A 20,068-nucleotide genomic window follows, 5' to 3' on the forward strand; every position below is an offset into this window, starting at 1 on the left:
CCAAAATGTTATGGTTTGAATCTGAAATCTAAAACTGAATACTATGGTGCTAACTAACCTCTGGGGCTGTTCAAGGTTGTAAGAACCTCATTACACAGAACTTAGAATTAGGTCTTTGTGGTTGTGTCATTGAAGGGGATATTGAAAGGTTGGTTCCTTTGTTGCTTTCTCTGGGTCCATGTTGGCATGAGGTGAGTGGTTTGTTCCAACATGCCCTCTCCACCTTGATAACCTGCCTTGATGATGATCTGCCTTGATAATGATTTACAGAGATAGATACATGGAACTAGAGACTGCAATTTATGAAACCATGAGCTGGGATAATCTTTTATCCACTTTCTAGTTTTTAAGTTGCTACCCTATTTATTTCAATGACTCTAAGGTACATAATAATATTAATTCCTAGCATAAAGCCAATTGTTCATGTAGAGGTTGTTAAATATGATAGATTAATAGTTCAATGTTATCCATATGGAATTAACATTAAAAGAATCCAATTAACCTTCTAGAAGTGATTAAGTAAATATGTTGGCAAATGTGTATGGCTGTGATTTCAATTAAATAAAGGTAAATGTATCTGGTCAGCAAAAATGTGCAAGTTTAGACCTTAATAATACCCTAAAATACGTTCTCAAACCTCTATATAGGCTTATGTTAGAACTCTAGAAGTCATATTGTCATCTCTCAATATGGATTTTGGCTTTTATAGGTAGTTGTATTTTTACTGTAATGATATGCTTACATTGTTTTAACTATATTTAACTGAGGCCTCTACTGAGAGAATATTGGACTTTAAGGGACTTCATTTTTTTTTTATTTTCAAATTCTGTAATTAAATATTTATGTTTTTGGAAATGGATGGAAGCCAAAAAGCTGTGATTCTAACCTTGACCCAAGAAAAGAACTATAACAATTTGGATGAAAAAAACAACAACAACAAATGAATTAGTTTAAGAAAGTGGAACAGCTCCATGAGAGTCAATCAGGAATGGCATGATGTTAGGGAGAGCATTTGTAATGTTTGTTGTAACGTTAGCATATTGTAGTCTACATAGACATAGAAATCCTGGTAAAGAAGAGTTAGACAGCATTTTGTGCAGTTATTTTCTTCAAATTACTGTCAACTCAAAATTTTAGAACACACAAATCAGCAACCCATGGTAGTCTCTTTACAAAAGACTCCTCTTATAAAAATTAATCAAGTAATCCTGTAAAGAAAAACAATTAAAATATAAGTTATCAAAGTAAATGATTCTCAGGATTCAGGATTATACACTTTTTTCCATTCTTCATAGCAAGACAGATTGCCTTCTCATCTTTAATATTCTCACATTTAATTTAAATAGCTAAACTTATTTCTAAAATGAAGAATGAATGTCCATTAACATTTTTATAGTACTGTGTTTGAAGAATCAAATGATATTTTATATTTTATGTTATTTTTAAAGTTCTAAAATAAAAGTATAAATTAATAGACCAAGTACCACTCATTTGTGGAATAAAGTCCAAGGTTCTCAGCTTTGTCTCCAAGTATTCATAACCTGGCCGAAATCCATTCTTGAATCTTTTCTTCCTTTTTGTTGCACCCTATTGTTAGCATTTTTTCTATCAATACTTTTTAAGACACAGTACATTCTAAAGACTCAGGGAATTCCTGGGAGAGGTTCCTACTGACTCAGGAAGTAAACAACCAAGAAGCCTCAGGAAGTCCCTAAAATGACAAGATACACTAGGCCACTCTCTCTTCAAAATCATAGAAAGAGTAGGAACTGCTGAAGGAACAGACACCAGTGAGCAACCTGGAAGAAGCTCAGAGCAAAGGAACTGCCTAGATGAGAAACTGTCCTATTGAGCTACTTGGGTGCTGAGTAGTTAGCTGTAGGTTTCCAGTCTTCATGAGTTGTCACCTTTGCTAGGGTGGACTTTACATATAGCATCTGCTTTTGAGTCATCCTTACCCCTTTTAGTAGTCATCACCCACATTTCTATAAGTTCCCCCCAAATAATGCACTGGTTAACCAAATTGGCCTTTGGTGTTTGGTGGTCTCCTTGCTATGGCTTGTCATCATTGCCCTATCTGGGGTGAAGAGATGTTTGTTGATGTCTCCCCAGGCAGAGTATCACATAAGAATGCCTCTGTGTATTCAATTCATAGATTGCTTGTACTTTCTGCATTACAGAACAGTTCCACTCAGAGTTAAACGTTCTGCGGGCAGAACAGATCACTTGTGTACCTCTCATGTTTGCATTAAAAAAATGTTGCCTAAATCTAAAGAGTGTGCTTAGTATTTCACATGATGTAGTTCATGTAATCAATAATGCAACAGAAAGGAATTGCAGGAATGTATTGTAGCTGCTCACATCAAGAATAAATGGGAAAACATAAACTAGAAAGTGAGTTGTTGTTCTTAGGTCTTTGGTGTTAAACAATTTACCTACTACAGTGAGAAAAAAGTGCACGCTTACATTGAGCTCTTTTCTTACTTGATTCAATTACTTAAAATAGCATCCATTAGAAATGGAAGACAAAAATACAGATGATTAAGTTATCATTTGGCAGAGCAAAGCAAAACAGTGAGTAGATTCAAACATAAATTAATGATTAAATGATTAATTAACAAAGATTAAAAAGTCTTCCTAGAAACATATAACATTAAGGATAATTATGAATGTTTTCTTTGAAACTATGGGTGCTTTTGGATAATTAGTCTCCTATGTGCAATTTGATAATATCGAGTGGGACATTTTTCTTCCAAGTTTCACTGTAGAGGCCAGAGAGAGATTCACAGTAGTAACAAGTTTTTACTGATTCTTCAACATCAGCAGACTTTCCTCTTAATAATTCTTTCAATAAAAATAGATTTTCCAGATAATTTAGTGAATAAAACTCTGCTGAAATATCTATTAAAGTGACTGTACCTGGACTATTTCATGAAACTAGGGTGACATCTTGGATACTGGTGAAGCTGAGATTGATTAATGCACGTGCCTATTCTGTAGCATAGGGTCATTTTAATATTTGAAATTACAATATTGCAATGAACTCAGTACATATTTAGAGATGCTTTCTATAGCAAAACCAATACAGAACACAATGAAGCCTGCTAGAGGTAATAAAACCTAATTTTGTTTCTCTTCTTACTTTCTGGCTTCTACACAATTGTGGCTGGTACAAAATTGTTTAGAGTGGGTCACCTAACATCACCTTTGCTTTTGTGCTTTAGTTTGTGATGTGAACAATCAAGACCCAAGTATGATATCTTCCATGCAGAATTTGAGTTTTGGGAAAAGAGTACTAGAAAAAAATAAATAAAAAGAAGGCTTAGAAATGAGGAGGAAGCCAGCAGAGCAGGGGGATTGGATTGAGAGCCTCCTGTAACAATCTAGGAAGTATAGGTCCTGATTAGAGCAGCTGAAAGGAGGGAACTCACCTGCTGTAATGCACGCAGCATTTATTCTGCTCAAAATAAGAATGAGAGAATAATGATGCTCTGAAGTGGCCAATTATTCCAGCAATAATGAAACCACGCTTCACAGTGTTAGCTTTAGAGCAAAAGCAAATTGAAGTTGTGTGCTTCCTTCCCAATCACTGTCATTGTATATCAAATACAAAGACATGATATTTTCCTGTGTATTAAGAGTGAAGTTGCCAGAAACAGTTTTACTAGCAGTGTATTTGATTACATGTTCAGACAACCACAATACAAACAGTATATTTACTGGTGTGCAATAGAGGTACGTGCATGTGTGATTTGCGTTCAGTTGGAACCTTTTTAAGTAGGCAATGTAAATGATCATTAAATGGGTAAATCTTGCAGCACCTGTTCAGTTGTGCCAAAGAAGCAAAGTTCTGATGGTTTAAAATCATGAGGAACAGCAAAAGTGTTAGGATCATAGATTTATACTGTTTTCTGACCTTGCTCTCATTTATGTATTAACATTTCATGTGTCATATCTATTCCTTACTGTTCCATAAGTGCTTTTACTGTTGTTATTGTTTGGTTTTTGTTTTATTGACTGTTTTTTGTTTATTTGTTTTGTTTTTGGAGGCAGGGTTTCTCTGGGTAGCCTTGGCACTTATACTATAGACCAGGCTGGCCCTTACTCACAGAAATTTTCCTGCTTTTGCCTCTGAGTGCTGGGATTAGAGGTGTGCACCACAAACCACCTGGCTTCAACAATTCTTTTTAAAGCAAAAGTTATATTATTACCTAGTTTTACAAAACTCAGGGAGTATTGACCTGGAAAAGTCCAGGACAGTCATTTTTCTGTACTCTCAACTCATTTGGAAATGTCCCTAATCTGACACTGTGGAGTAGACCTTACAGATCCCCTTGGAAAGTACAGAGTTACCATTAATGAATTACCTGAGAAATAAAGTTTAGAGTGTATGAAATATATTAAAATATCCGAGAAGACATTTCATATTTCACTTGTTTATTCTTACTATATTTGACTTACAGTTGATTGAAAAAGTTTTCAATAATTTAATTTAATAATATATGTCTAAGTTGGCAAGGTTGTTTTTAGTGTAAGTGAGTATTAGGACTATTTCAAGGATCTTGATACAATTAATGTTGGAGAGAGAAAGATGAGACGAGTGTTGACCTTGGATGTTCTTGGTTTGAAGTACAATTAGGGCTCCTGTCTTGAAAGCATGGATAAATGAAGGTTCATCCAGTGAAGGAAAACAGAGCAAGGATGGATGAGCAAGCGAAGGTCGAGAGTAATAAAACTGGATCTGGCAAGTTAAGCTTGGACTGATTAGTTTCTCTGTTCATCAAATATTAAGACCCTTCTGTATGCCAGGTACTATTCTGAGCAGTGAGGTTGCAGTCTGCAAAAAGCATCCCTGGTCCCATGGCTCTTGTAGTCTGGTGTGATCAAGTGACAGTAAATAGTGAAGCAGGCACATAAACAAAGCCAGGATTTTAAAGAATAACATAATGCATAAAATGTAAGACACGATGACAAAGAAGATTAAGTGGGACAGGTGCCATTTTTGAAAGACTGGTCAGAAAATAACCATCCTAAGAGCTGATATTTGACCCTGTAAAGTGGAATGTAAACGTCCCTAAGAGGCCTAGGGGAGAGAATGCTTCAGATTGTGGAAATTCTGTTACTAAGAAAGGAAACAAACTTGGCATCTTTGAAGTCCAGAATGTTTGCAAAGGTACCATGGCGTATGCGTTGAGAGGAGTGGGCAGTTTTCTGTAGGATTTATAGGTGATCAGATTCCGTAACCCTCAGGCTAGAAGACTTTGGTCCTCAGAATACAAGACTGTGACTATACAAAATTATCAACACTATCTACCTTCAGGTGACAGTTCTAACTATGGGAGAGAGTAAGAATGTACTGACAAAGGCAAACAAGCCCCATGAATAAAACCAACAACTAACAGAGGAAGAAGAAAAACTATCAGCGTCATAACATAAAATAGTATATTAGGATGAAATGGACATGGCAAATGTTTGAGACTGAAAGTCCTGCCCTCATTAACTTTGTCAACTTGACAAAGCCTGGAGTCATCTAGGAGGAACATCCAGCTTGAGGAATTGTCTAGATCACCTTGTCCTTGAGCATGGCTATGGGGGATTATTTTGATTGTTAATTGACAAAAGAAGGTCCAGCGTACCGTGAATGGCACCATTTCCCTGTGAAGGTGATCCTGAGCTATAGAAGGAAGCCAGCTAAACACAGACATGGGCGAGAGCCATCAAACAGCATTACTGCATGGTTTCTGCTTCAAAATATAGATTGCATTCCTGCTTTGACTTCTTTCAGTGACTGACTACCCCTAACAAGTTGAAATAAATCCATCCCTTCCCTGAGTGTCTTTGGGCCATGGTGTCTTTAATGCGTCAGAAAGTTAGGACAAGCCACATACAGTTTCAAGAACAGTGTGCAACAGAATCAAGTGAAGTGAATAACAGGACAAAGATGTTTCCAATGCAAATGGAGATGAAGGTCTTTGGTAAATTTTTCTGATATAGTTATTTCAAGTGGCAGAAGGCAAACTGAATACAGTAGGGTACATATCATAAATTTAAATGCAATAAAGAAGTAATTCAAAGTGAACAGTAGATGGACCCAAATATGGCTGCTCTTTCAAGGTATTTGCATTGTTGCAGCAAAAAAAGTGAACTAAAAGCATTTTAATGATAAAATTTGAATTTATTATATCAACATTCAGAATAGAAAATAAATAAGAGTCGATCCAAAGCATTGATAAAACCAGCAAAATCACAAGCCACATTGCACCAAACAAGGTTGGTTCCTCTTTGAGTTTGTAGCCATTGGTAATTGTCCAGTGTTCCAATGGATGGGACCTAACCCAAGTACATACGGGCAAGAATAATTGGATATAGTGGGTTATCAAATTAAAAGAAGGAAGGAAGGAAGAAAGGAAGAAAAGAAAGAAGAAACAAACAAAGAAACAAAAGAAAATGACAAAGTTAAGATGGTAATACATTAGAGCATATAGGAAGTTAGGGAGGGCCATAGTCCTATTGGGGAATGTGATAATATTCCATTATAATTACATATGAAATTCTCAAAGAATGAAATATAATGGAGTTTTTAAAAGGGATGCTTCAAAAACAGGAAAACCTAAAATTGAGACATTATCATCGTTCCAATCACTTATATAATTCTCAATTTAACATTTCAGCACCTATTTATTCATCATCAAAAAGGGCAAATTGTAGCCTATAATATCTTATTTATGAATCTAAAGAGTTTAAAACTAAAAAGTGACATTCCATTTCTGCCTATTTTAGTGATATATTATTATTTTCACTTTTTAAAATGTATAGATACTACACAATTCTTAAATAATAGAAAACAAATCATTTAAAATTCTGCATGTATTTGATGAAATGACCTTTACATCTAATTTGAGTATTCTACTGAGAGAGAAGAGAGAAGAGAGGAGAGAGGAGAGAGGAGAGAGGAGAGAGAGAGAGAGAGAGAGAGAGAGAGAGAGAGAGAGAGAGAGAGAGAGAGAGAGAGATCTAAAACTGTGTAAAAGAAAGAAGAGGAGTTTTACTTGTAAGTTCTTAATTTCTTCAAGACAAATTTTAGCCAGGGAAATTTTGCACTGCCTCAAAATATGGTAGGTACTTGGATAGCAAGGATCTATATAAGGCTTAAGAAGGAAATATTTCACACTCTTAGCAACTGTTTGAAAAGGAGCTATGGTGAGGAGAGCATTTTATTATTATCCAAGACACCTTCATTGGTACAGGATTTTGCCCATTTATTTATTCTTAAAAACTTAAAACAGAGAACAAGATGATTAGAAACAGAATTTTCTAATAGGAAATGTGTAGACTTACTGGTACATGCCATAGAAGGTGGGTCTTTTTCTGCCCTGAAGTAACCCTTTTCACACTGACAGATAGAAGTTGCTTCCACGTAGGTCGAACTGTGTGGAGGGCATTTGGAACATTTCGTGTTCCCAGCAAATGCTTTGTAGAATCCTGGTCTGCAAGCTGTGTAAAAAGGAAAAACAAATTCTTTTGAGTTAACACCAAAGTTCCTCTGTTTTGTACGTTTTCAATCAAACAAAAGTTAACTTAGAATTCAATTTCACCCACGTACAGCCAGGTCAACATAAAGGCTAATACTGATAAATAAAATGAACTCTTCAATTATTAGTGCAATTATAATTTTAGAACATTATGTAAGCTAATTTGGAAGGTAAACACATTCATGCAAATGTGTACACAATCATTTTCATATCTACACACAATACTGGGATATGTATGTGTGAGGATACACAAACTTGGCCCTAAAAGAGATGGTTTTGTGAATTTCTAGGAGTTAGTATTAAATAACACTGAGTCAGTCAGACTGTTCAAAAAGTATCGCCAATTCATTGACACCCCTCAGACTTTGAATACGTTAGGACTTACATTTTGATTAAGGTTCACCCTTAAGTATTATGCTAAAGGTTAATATTCTATTGTCTATGATAGAACTGTATTGCTTTGAAGGTTTAGCTTAATTATATATATATATATATGGTAAATGATTGAATAATTCTCAGTAAGAAGATTCTTAATTCCACATGATAAATCTGCTAGAGAAGGTCTCTAATCCCAGCTACTGGGAGGCTAAAGTAAGAGAACTGAAAATTCAAGATCTAGCCTCGAGGACAGAAGTAGTTCAAGGCCAAGCTGCACAACTTAGAAGAAAAAAAAATTTGTCTTAAAGTGAAAAGGGAAGGAAAAAAATGGTAAATTGTAGCTCAGTGTCAAGATTGTGCACGTTTACCTGCCATATTATATTCAGTCCTTAGGAACACACACACACACACACACACACACACACACACACACACACACACACACACACACTCATCCTGTATCATTATCAGTTTAACAGGAAGCATATATCGGCAGCAGACTATTCTTTGCATGCTCACACACTAGTGTTATGCATATAACTGATTAAGAGTACCTGACTGTGTAAATAATATGTAATTTGCTGACATTGTCATAAGTAAAATATTCTTTAAAAAGAATATGATTTCTAAACTTGATCTATATAGCATTGTTACAAAACCTCAGATGATGCTCATTCACTCAAGTATTGATATTTTGAATAAGAAGTAACTGCTTCTTAATTATACAATTTAAAATAGTTCAGTATAGGATCAACTTTTAATAATTTCAAAAATGATTTTTTTAAATTAACCCTACTTTAAGTTAAATAATTTTTTATCTATTAAAGTTTAAATCCAAACAGATCAATTTATATAGAAATCCATATGTAATTGAGGCCCTTCCATTTTGAGTAGGCACACCTTATTTCAAATGTTTAAATATTATTTTAAAGGCACAGGGAAATGTCTTACAATGTTTATCAGCCACTCGCATTTTACAATTATAGCTTAGTATATATAAAAGTAGACCACTTTTAACTTATGTCTGGTAAGACATTGTTATCTTTTATTTATTTTCTTTGGTACCTTGAATTTACACAACAATGCCTCTTCTAGAAGGTCAATGACTAATGTGCCACCATGCTTCTAAAATGCGCGCACACAATTTTTCCCACCAAAGCGTCTTTTTCACTTGTCACACAGCCTGATTCCTTTATGCTCACTCTCCTTGTGTGGCCAGTCTTCTTTAAATGTCACCCTCTCACTGAGGGCCTCCAGGATCCCTCTTCGGAAACTGTAATTCCTGCTTTGCCACACCATGTAATTCCACATTGCTTTCCTTTGCCTTTAAGTGATTTAACAACATCTGACATTTGGCACATTTAGTTATAAAATCCATCTCCCACTAGAGTGTGTGCTTTATCAAGCAGAGATTTCTGTCTGTTTCATCTGCTAAAGTTCATCTCCAGGGCCTAAAAGACTGCTAGGCATTTTTAGACCCTCAAAGAGTATTTGATACATGTGAATGACTTGTCAGGGGACTTCTTTAATTTCAATACAATCCCCATGTTTTATGTGTGTATTTGTTTGTTGTCTGCTGTTAGCCAGTCTGTGGGTTGGCAAATCTATGTTCTTAATATAAAACCATGTCCTACTCATTGTTCTAACTCCTAGTTGTCCTTTCCATCTCATGGATCCAGTTCCCCAACACATCTACTGCCATTTCAACACATTTCCTATGGTAAATACTTATTTTGTGTCTGTGGGCTTCACAAGAGCAGGTTGTCACATTGCCTGTCCGTATTAGGTGCTTACATTCACACACTCAGTAGAACTGTCCAGTGACAGACTACTGTCCTAATTGACTTTCTGCAGAGAACCATGAATGGCTACCCAGTCTATGCTATGGTCATGGCATTACTTATCATCCTAGGTTTAAAGTGGTTTTCCTTTCCTTTTAGAAGTTCTACATGATAAGTAAGATGAACATGCTATCTTGAAAGGCATTTATGATTGCTCTAAGATAGGAAAATGAACTTTTCAGGAGAGAGAAAGGAGTGAAACTGGGGGCTTAAATGCATCTCAGTGGGTAGAGTGCTTCGCCATATACCCAGGTTTCCATGCACGGCGCCATATAAACCAGCCATGATGCCAAACTGTGCCTGTAATCTCAGCACTTAGGACATGGTGACAAGATGATCAGAAACACAAGATTACCGTTGTGACATAGCAAGTCCAGGCTGAGATACATAAGACCCTCAAAATAAAATCAAAAGCAAATGAAAATAAAGTCCCAAAATAAAAAGCAAAATAATATAATGAAACAAAAGATCATAAAATAAAACAAAAAAAGATAATAAAACAAAAATTTGCATTTGAAATTATTGTTCACATTGATTTTGATCATCTATCTCAGTCCTTGTATATCTCCCTGTTTACCATTTGATGTGTATGTTTGTGTATATGTATGTATGTTTGTTTACACATACACACATTGCATATATATAATTCTAATATTAAAGACAATGGAAACCTGATGTTATGTAGACAACGTACCTTCAGACTGTGTCAGAAATTTACTTCAACTGTGGTATCATATCTGTCAGCTGAAGGCTTGGTGACTGTCACAAGACAGAGATGAGCATCACCTTGCTGCTATCTATTATTATTAGTATATTTCAAGTATATACTTATCTTTCGTAACAATTTAAGAAAACTGGATGAGATATGAATAATGGATTCACCAGTACTTGCCACAGGATTACTATAATTGCATCAATGGGAGGAATGGTCTCTATCTCTTCAGTTGGTGGTTTAAGTTTTGTTTGTAGTTCTGCTTGAAATGAAATAACAGCATCCATACCTTGAGCACTCTGTAATGGCTTTCTGATATGTTTTTTGCTTTCCCTGTAACACCCTGTTTTTATACTTATAAGGTATGTGTTTCTTGCTTCCAATGAAGAGAATAAGCAGAACAGCTTGACGGTTGCCTGCAGCACAGGAATGAATATCTTCCAGTATATGTCAATATTCCTACTCTGTGAAATATTGTTGGAAAGCTAAAATTTTCTGATGTGGTTGTTTCTGTTATTTTTTTCTTTTTTTTGCTGGTCTTTTAGGGAAAAAGTTATTTAGATATGGACCTACAGTTTAAATCCTCATTGCATCCAATTATTGTACCCACTGTAGCTTCCATCCAGAATCATACAGATCTGTGTTCTAATCTCCGTCTGGACCTGATGCATTAATCTCAGAATGCCTGCCTCTGCTTTCTGCCAGCTCAGATTTTCTCCCAAGTCACTGCAGTTGTGTTTCTAAACACCTGATACGACTGTAGTGCTGTGCTTTGTACAGCAGAAAATGCAAAATGATTTTTGTGTGCCCACATCTGGCCTTCTGTCTGATCCTGTATAAACAAAAGCTAAGATGAATATTTCAAATGTTTTTAATGATTATATAAACATATGATACACTCAGCTTAGGCTCTTTGTGTACCAAGCCTAAATATGCACTACACTGTGCTTTGTGGGTAAAGTTTAGTAGTATGCATAGACTCTGAAACACCAGACTAGCATTGATAATCATCCTCAGTTGGTTGAACATCTACAAAGTGCTGGCTTTCACTGCTACAAAGATTTTAGAGTTCTTGTCATTCTTCACATACAACACATCACATTACAGCTTTCTTGAGGTGTAACCACTATAAAAAAGCTGTACACACAGTCTGAATTTAGTAAAATACAGCTGAAAACTACAGCAGCAATTATAGTAACTATAATACATCAATTCCAGTTTTACCACCTTTTCATTTTATCTGTGTTTTTAGATTTGACATTTGTTTTCTGTTGGCAGCACAATTTTTGGTCTTTGATCTGTTTATCCCTTGTTTCTATTAAATACAATGTGATGATCTTTGATCTTTAATTGGGATGGTTATAGTATTTTAATAGGGTTACTCAGATCTTATGTATTTATTATTAATTTTTAACTTGTATCTTTATGGTGTTCTGTCTGCATGTAAGTCTGTGCACTGTGTGTGTGTGCAGTACCCATGAATACTAGAAGTAGATGCTGGATCCCTGGGACTGGAGTTACAGACCATTGTGAACTTCTGTGTAGGTTTGGGAACCAAACCACGGTCTTCCAGAAGGGCAGCCACTGTGCCTAACTTCTGTGCTGTTTCTCTAGCCCCTAAATCTCAGGCCTTGAGTATATTTTTCTAGTTTTCCTTTCCATCTTGTGGTATTTGGTCATTGTTTCCTTTTCAAATTTTTCCTGCTTCTTTAAAAATAATAGTATACTTTACATAATTCTTTAAAAACCATTTCTCGCTTGTTTATTGAAAAATTCAAATGAGCACTCAGAAAGAACCTCTCTGGAATCCTTTCTAAGAACATTACTGTCCTTCTTCAAACAGTATTGCAAAGTGCATTTGTTTTGATCTCACTGGAGTCTCAGAGCACCTCCACAATCCACGGAACAGACATTGCCAGATTGTGCCAGAGTCTTTCTTCTTCTGCTAAAGGCTGGGAATATTCTGTGTGTCAAGTTGTGAAAATTGTACATCTATCAGTTTTTATGTATCCACCTGTCTGATGTCTCATGTCTTAAAAATGACTTCTTCATACAGTTATGCGGAAGTTCTTGGCTTATATAAGAAGTCATTTATGTGCCAGACTGCTGATGCCCCTTAAATCCTTATTTATCTAAATGACTTTTATTTCTTTAATGTCCTTCTCCTAACTACTATACTTATTTGATTAATCATATTGTAAAATGTTACAATATCCAACACAATTCTGCTGCCATCAACCTGTATGCCAAAGGTAAATAGATATTCAATAACAATTTTTGCTGAAACTATTAAATTATTGCAACTACTTCGGAGAACTGGTAGTATCCAATATTATTTAACCCAGACATGCTGTTGGAAAGTACATTCCTACTTCTTCATGTATACTCAATTTAAAAGCCCAAAGTCAAAATGGCTTTGCTCATGAAGTCAGTTATACAAAATTCTACCGTTAAGTGAGCTCTCATTCCTCCATTTTATTTTCTGATTCATATTGACATATTAACCTTTCTCACACTATGTATTTCCTTTTCCTCTTTCCACTTGTTTTATCTGTGTTAGTGTAAACTTATATAACCTAGGTTGGTAAAATATATTAAGAGAAGTGAGGTAAACTGATATGTTCAATCAACTATATTTAATAGAAAATTTACACTTTGCTGAATTTTCCTCAGTTAGAATAGATTTAGTTGAGAATAGTTAGATTATAAATGAATTCTTGATTTAAGTTGCATTGACTCCACTGTTGAAGGTATAATCAAGGAGATTAAAGGCAAGAAGAATAGATGTCAGATGCTATAGAAATGGTTCATTTATAAAAGACAGAATATAAAAATTAATGCAAATTGAATAATTTAAGCTAAACTCAACAGGCATCTACTTCAACAGCATGTTTATAATTTGAGGACTCTTAATTAGTTCCTTAAAATAAGCCTATGATACATGTCATAAAACTTAGCCTTGACTATAGACACACTCAGTGTAACTAGAGTGATGGATTCATCATTAATACAAATGTAGTGAATGAAGTCACCAAGGGACTGAAGAAATGGCTCTGCAGTTAAGAGCAACAAATAGAAACACACGCACACACATATACACACATACACACACATACACACACACAAACTGCTATGGGCTGGGGAGATTGCTAAGTGATTAGTGTTGTTGAGTAATGAGGAGGACCTGAGGTAAAACCCAGAAACCAATAAACAAGGACACAGTATCACACACTTGTGATCCTAACATCCTATGAAAAGATGAGGGGAGGAGACAGGAAAACCCCCAGGAGGCCATGGACCAGTTAGCCAGTTAGTCTGACACATACATCAATGAGCAAGTTAGAAGGTTAGCAACATTTGAGGTACTGTTAACTATTAACATAGAATCTTCCCCTCCCTTTCACTATCTACCCCCACTATACTCATCTGAATAAATTGTACATGTGGGCAAGTATACCACACCACAGATAGAAATCAGCACAACCCTGTTCATCCTATGTGTAGAAATGTAGTAGAAATGTGTAGTAGAAATGAGAATTCCTAATGCTGAGAGTATAAAACTCCCCCTGTCTCTAGAAGTTAAGCTCTAGCATTTATCTCTCTTTGCTTCCTGACAGTGGGAGCAATGTGACCCGCTGCCTCATACCTTTGCGGCCATGACTTCCATGCCATGATGGACTTGCACTCAAGCTCTAAGTCTGAATTAATCCTTCCTGCTGTAAGTTGCTGTTGACAGATAGTTTTCTTTCACCACAACAAGAAAAGCAACTATGATATTCTGTGTCCCTTTCACTTGGCCAGAACCGAGCATCCAGTGGCAGAGGTAAAAAGCGGAGTGGATTTTGTAAGGCCACAGATTTCTAGACACGGGTTTATAAGGAAGAAAGACTGGACTCCAGAATATTTTTGCGGGAGCATCAGTAGGAAGGGCTGAGAAAGGCAATCCCAGGATTCTTTTTATTAACCTGTATATATGTGGTCCTGATTCTTCTTAACATGTCAAATAGCAAAGAACTGAAGAAACAAGACCTCAATACCTCAGGCAGTAATGAGGTTTTAAAATTTGTCAGATTAAAAAGAAGATATCAACTCTGAAATCATATACTGACTTTTCCCATTAATACTGTTTAATTTAATACCTTATAAGACAAAGAAGGGTGTCATAGAAATGGATATTGATCTAGACAGGTAAGTTACCATTAACAGCCACATTGTATAAAGCTTGTTTAACTATTCTAATAGAAATTAACTATAAAAAATAAAGAATTTAGCTGTCAAATACATAGGCTTGAGTTTAGTTTCTTTGTTTTACAATCATTTTCAAATCCAGCAACATTTTCTTTGGATGCATGTTTTCTCATTTGTAAAAACAGACACTATGGGCCAAAGGTCAGCATCTTCTCTAAATTCATATATGGAAGCCTAAACTGTGTAATAGCATTTATAGATGGAGGCTTTGCATGGGAATAAGGTATCATGGTGATGTCCTCACTGCCTGGATTAGTGCCCTCTGGAGTAATGGTACCAGAGCTGCCCACTCACTCATGTAAGAGGATAAAATGAGAAGATAGCCATGTGTAAAGCTGTAAGAGAGCTCAGACCAGACCCCATATCTTCTAGCACCTACAATTATTACTTCTTAGCATCTAGAGCTCTGGGAAAGCCATTATGTTGTTGCTATTGTTTAAGTCATCCAATCTGGAGCATTTTGGTATTGCAGCACAAACAGAACAAGAAAATAGAGACAACAGTTAGTACATTATCTTAGGGGTGGCTGTAAAGATTTTAAATGTGGAATAAGAAAAAAAAAGTATTGCATTTGGGTTATTAAGTAATGTGTTTTCCAAAACTGGCCTCGATAATAATTTTCTAAACACTACTCTTCTGAAAAATGTATGGAAATTCTTCACAAGGGTTTTTCCATGATCTTTTCTTTTATCTGGTGTGTTTATGACTATAGTAGAAGTGAGTCTATGTGACTTTCCAGTCAGCTCCTAAAAGTGGATAGATAGTGAGTCCACCTGTTCTCTTGGATGCTTTTAAAACCGGCCAGCATGATAGGGCTGAGTGTAAGCCCTCAGGAAGAGAAAAACGCAGGGATGAGCTTACGCTCCAGCTGAGCTTCCAGACACCTATTTGCCAGTCACACATATGGGCTCTGGAGTATGGACCCTTTAGCCCTGGGTCCGGAACCAAAGGTGAGCACTTCCTGCAGCAGAGGGCCATCGCACTTCACATTGCCAAAATTACAGGTTTATGGGGAAAAGAAAATATATATGGTTGATGTAATTCCACACTGTTAGATTTGGAGTGGATCTTTAAGAAGCATCTCATAAACTTACTCAAAGCCATATGGTAAGACAGTTATCTCAACTTATAATCTGAATCTTCATCCTAAGGCATATCAGTGGGTTAATGTGTATGGAAAATTTTGTATATTGTGTTTTTCAGGGCAAGGACTGAGTAAACTGTATTTTTCTTAATTAATCAACTAATTAACTTTTTCCAGTTCGATCACAGCTTCCTCATCCTCCCTCCTCTCCTCTCAGTCCCCCCCGCCCCTCCCCCACCCATCCCCTTTCCCTTCCCTTCCAAAAAGTACAGGCCTTCCATGTAAACCTGCCAACCATGGCTTATCAAGTTGCAGTGAGACTAGGCACTTCCTCTCCTATTAAGGCTGGACAAGGCATTCCAGCAGGAGGAAAGGGTCCAAAGAGCAGACAACATGGTCAGAGACAGCCCCTGCTCCCTCTGCCAGGAGTCCCATAAGAGGACCAAGCCACACAACTGCAACACATATGCATAGGGTCCAGGTCAGTCCTGTGCAAGTTCTCTGGCTGGTGGTTCAGGCTCTGTGAGCCTGCATGAGTCCAGGTCAGTTGACTTCTGTGTGTTTTCCCATGGTATCCTTCCCCCCTCTGACTCCCATAATACTTTCTCCCTTCTTCCACAATGTTTCCATCAATTGCTGGGTGAAGCCTCTTTGATGACAGTTGGGCTGGGCAATGATCTGTGAGTATAGCATTAGGAATCACTGCATTGACTACATTTTTTCCAGTCATGTTTGGTTCTATCCTAGGTCACTGGGCTGTACAGGCCTTGGGTCCTGGCCCTCCAGACATGGTCAGGGGTGGGCTGCCTCTCATGTATGCGTCTCGAGCTGGACCAGCCACTGGTTTGCCATTCCTATAAGTTCTGCCTACCTTTGTCCCAGCAGAGCCTCTAGGCAAGGCAAATTGTAGGTCAGAGGTTATGTGGCTGGACTGGGGCCTCAACTCCTCTATTGGAAGTCTTGTCTGATTACAGGAGATGGCCGTTAGAAAGAACAATTAATGATGACATTTAAGTTTTAAATAATTTTTCATAATAAATACACTTTTGTGAAATGTAATTGATGGGTAAAATTTCATCTTATATGTCTGTATTCTCTTAGCCATAATTTTTGGTACAAAATAAAACTAATATAGATTTATGCAGGGTAATCAAAATTTAACTGTATTCTGCAATTTTAATTACATTGCCTTGTGCACTGCCTTATTTTCAAGCAAGACATTTTATCCTCAAATCCAGAACTGCAAAACAGACACATCACAGAATGGACTGTATGAAAGATCTAAACATTTTAACAAAATCTTGTCAACACTGCTCCAAATGTCACATATTCTGTCGCTGTAGGGAAGCTTGATGCTTTATCTTGTGCTGGTTTCACAACATGCTTAGAGCCTATTCTTCAATCTGACATGAATTTTGGACATTTATGTTGGAAAATGTGCAGAGCACTACTTTAAATAATAGTTAATTAGAGACTTTGATTTTTTTTACCATAGAGAATTTTTAGAGTTATCAAGCATATTGAAAATAAATATAATAACCGCTCTTGATTATCCTCTTCGTTCTCAATGTTGATGTTTAAATATGCTTTTCTATTTGAGACTTAAGAGACTCAGTGATTTATTAGAATCTTCATTTAGTAAATGAGTTGAAGGCCATAACAAATGCTCAAGTTCATGGAGACGATGTATGAATAAGCCACGGAGTTATAAAGAGTAACATATGTACAAGCTTGCTATTAGCATACTAAAGAACTTAGAGAAACAATGATCTACATTTCACTGGCATATTGTATAAACATAGACTTAAAATAAACTACAACAGAATTGTCCATTCAGTTCAAGTGTAGTGTCTCTATTGATCCAGCAAGGCTGGATGTGAGATAGTCTCAGATCACAAGGGCATATTCAAGGGTAAAATGCTATGTGCTGCAACAGCAGACAGACGAGATTTGGAATGTCCAGTGCATTGCTTGCAGTAGCTTTCTGGGGCTCTGTAATCAACAGAAACAAGGATGTGCTGATCTTACAGATGTGATGTGTCTGAGCAGAATATGTTCTGTCAGTTTGGCTCCCAAACTTCCCCTCACAGCCTTTCTCTATATAAACACTGTTGACTTCAACCTGGAGTTCTCAGTGACTATGTGTTACTCAGCCAAATCATTTGTAAGCTGGTGCTTGGAAAATTCAATTTTCATGGTAAGCAGGGTCTATCCTGCACAGTCAGCTACAGCATTTTATGAATCTATAAGTCTTATATTTGGAAAAATCGCAAATGTAGACATAGTTTTCTTGTGTAGAGCTCTCGATCTATATTACAATTAGAAGAAATACATGTACGAAACTTTGTTTAGATACTTTGTAACCTGTCTACACATGAAGAAATAGGTTGAGCACAGTACGGGAGATCTTAGTAGGCATCTTTTCTTCAACCTTTAAACTCTTAAATGGTGTTTGCATATCCAGAGTCCTTAAATTGGGACATTCTCTTGTTAGTGTGGTAAGTAAGTTATTGGGCCAAGGGGTTTGTTGCATTATCAGAATGCACTATTTGTCTCCCCTAGTCTAAGTGCACACTAAGAATGCATTCATTATTCAGAGACTGGTCTTTTTTTTTTTTTTTAAGAAATACTTCAGTGTTTTATTTAAATTGTCTGGATTTCTTTTTTTATTAATTTTATTTATTTATTTTACATACCAACCACAGTTTCCCTTCTCTCCTCTTTTCCTGCTCCCCCCTCGACTTCCTTTCTACCCCTCAACCAATCCACTCCTCAGAAAGCCTAAGGCCTCCCATGGGAGTCAATAAAGCATGGCATATCAAGTCAAAGCAGGACCAAGCTCCTCCCTCCTGCATCAAGGCTGAGCAAGGCATCCCACCAAAGAGAATAGGTCCAAAAAGCCAGATCATGAGCCAGGGACAGATCCTGGTCCCACTAGTAGGGACCCCATAAATAGACCAAGCTACACAACTATCATCCACATGCAGCGGGCTTAGGTTGGTCCTATGCAGGCTCCGTAGCTTTTGGTGTAGAGTCTGTGAGCTTCCATGAGCTCAGGTCAGCTATCTCTGTGTGTTTTCCCATCATGATATTGACCCACCCCCTTGCTTATATCATCTCTCCTCTCTCTCTCCAACTGATCTCCCGGAGCTTGGCCCAGTACTTAGCTGTAGATCTCTGCTTCTGCTGCCATCAGCTGCTGGATGAAGGTGATTTTGAGATAGAATCTCAGCATGTTTCCCTTGGTGGCCTCCATCTTAGGGCAATCCTCCTGCCTCTGCTTCCTAAATGCTGGAATTATAAGTATGTTCTATCACATCTGTCTATTTGGGTATTTTTCAAGGAGCTAGGTTCATTTTAGAATCAGCTTGTGGGGTATTGTGAGAACTATTTATTTTTATTGATTTGAAAAGGTATTAGTTGCTAGCTTCAAACTGAATCTGTAATTGAGGGTGGTCCTGATTCTCCTGCCTCTACCTCCCACATGCTGTGATTATAGGAGAACATCATCATGTCTGTCTGAGATAGATCTTTGTCTTAAAATCTTCTTCTGAGATAATGCATATAACATATATGAGGCATTCAGTTAATATTTGCTAAATCAATATCTAAATAAAAATTGGTGTTCTTTAATGGGTATTGAGTTAAAAAATAAAAATAAATATTCTGTCACTCTTGCTAAACTACATTCTTCTTTGATGTCTTTAAAGGAAAAGAGCATTTGCAAAAGTGACATAAAATTAACATAACAGCCACTATACCAATCACAAAAGGTATTGCATCAAGAACTATTTTTAATGGTATTTATATTCTATGTTTTCATGTAGGAAGCTGTGATTTTAGAACATCTGTTTCAAATGACACACTGGTGAATGTATTTACCTCCCAGGTTTCATTGTACATTTCTACATGGATATATAGATAATTTTTTTCTTATAAACTTTTTGAATTGGATAATTGATATAACCATACTGTTTCAAGAACTATTTAATACATGTGAAATTTTTAGCTATAATATTTTTCTATTATTCTATAATGAAATAACCTTTCAAATTAATGGTGTTAATGTATAATTAACCACAGTTTTTATTCACTCATAAATTATGTGAGAGAGCTTGTTTGAGACCTATTCTCTAGGGAGAGAAGAAATATAAACTTCAATTTAAATGATTATTATCTACAGGTAGGTCATAAATATTGTGAAAATAAGTGCCTGAGTTTCAAGAAGAAAAACATTAATATGAAGTAAAGTTGCTCGAACTGGCTTTTAGGC

At 36.4% G+C, this 20,068-nt stretch overlaps 1 protein-coding gene across 1 annotated transcript in view; it reads right to left on the bottom strand.

Annotated features, from left to right (window-relative positions):
* Positions 1 to 20,068, bottom strand: part of Epha6 (EPH receptor A6) — a 921,293-nt gene that overhangs the window by 540,243 nt on the left and 360,982 nt on the right. Inside the window, exon 4 of the mRNA XM_006981610.4 lies at positions 7,339 to 7,494. Within this exon, the coding sequence (XP_006981672.1) occupies positions 7,339 to 7,494 (156 nt within the window). The remainder of the gene's footprint in view (positions 1 to 7,338; positions 7,495 to 20,068) is intronic.

The sequence above is a fragment of the Peromyscus maniculatus genome, chromosome 12 (assembly GCF_049852395.1).
Source record: "Peromyscus maniculatus bairdii isolate BWxNUB_F1_BW_parent chromosome 12, HU_Pman_BW_mat_3.1, whole genome shotgun sequence".
NCBI lineage: Eukaryota > Metazoa > Chordata > Mammalia > Rodentia > Cricetidae > Peromyscus > Peromyscus maniculatus.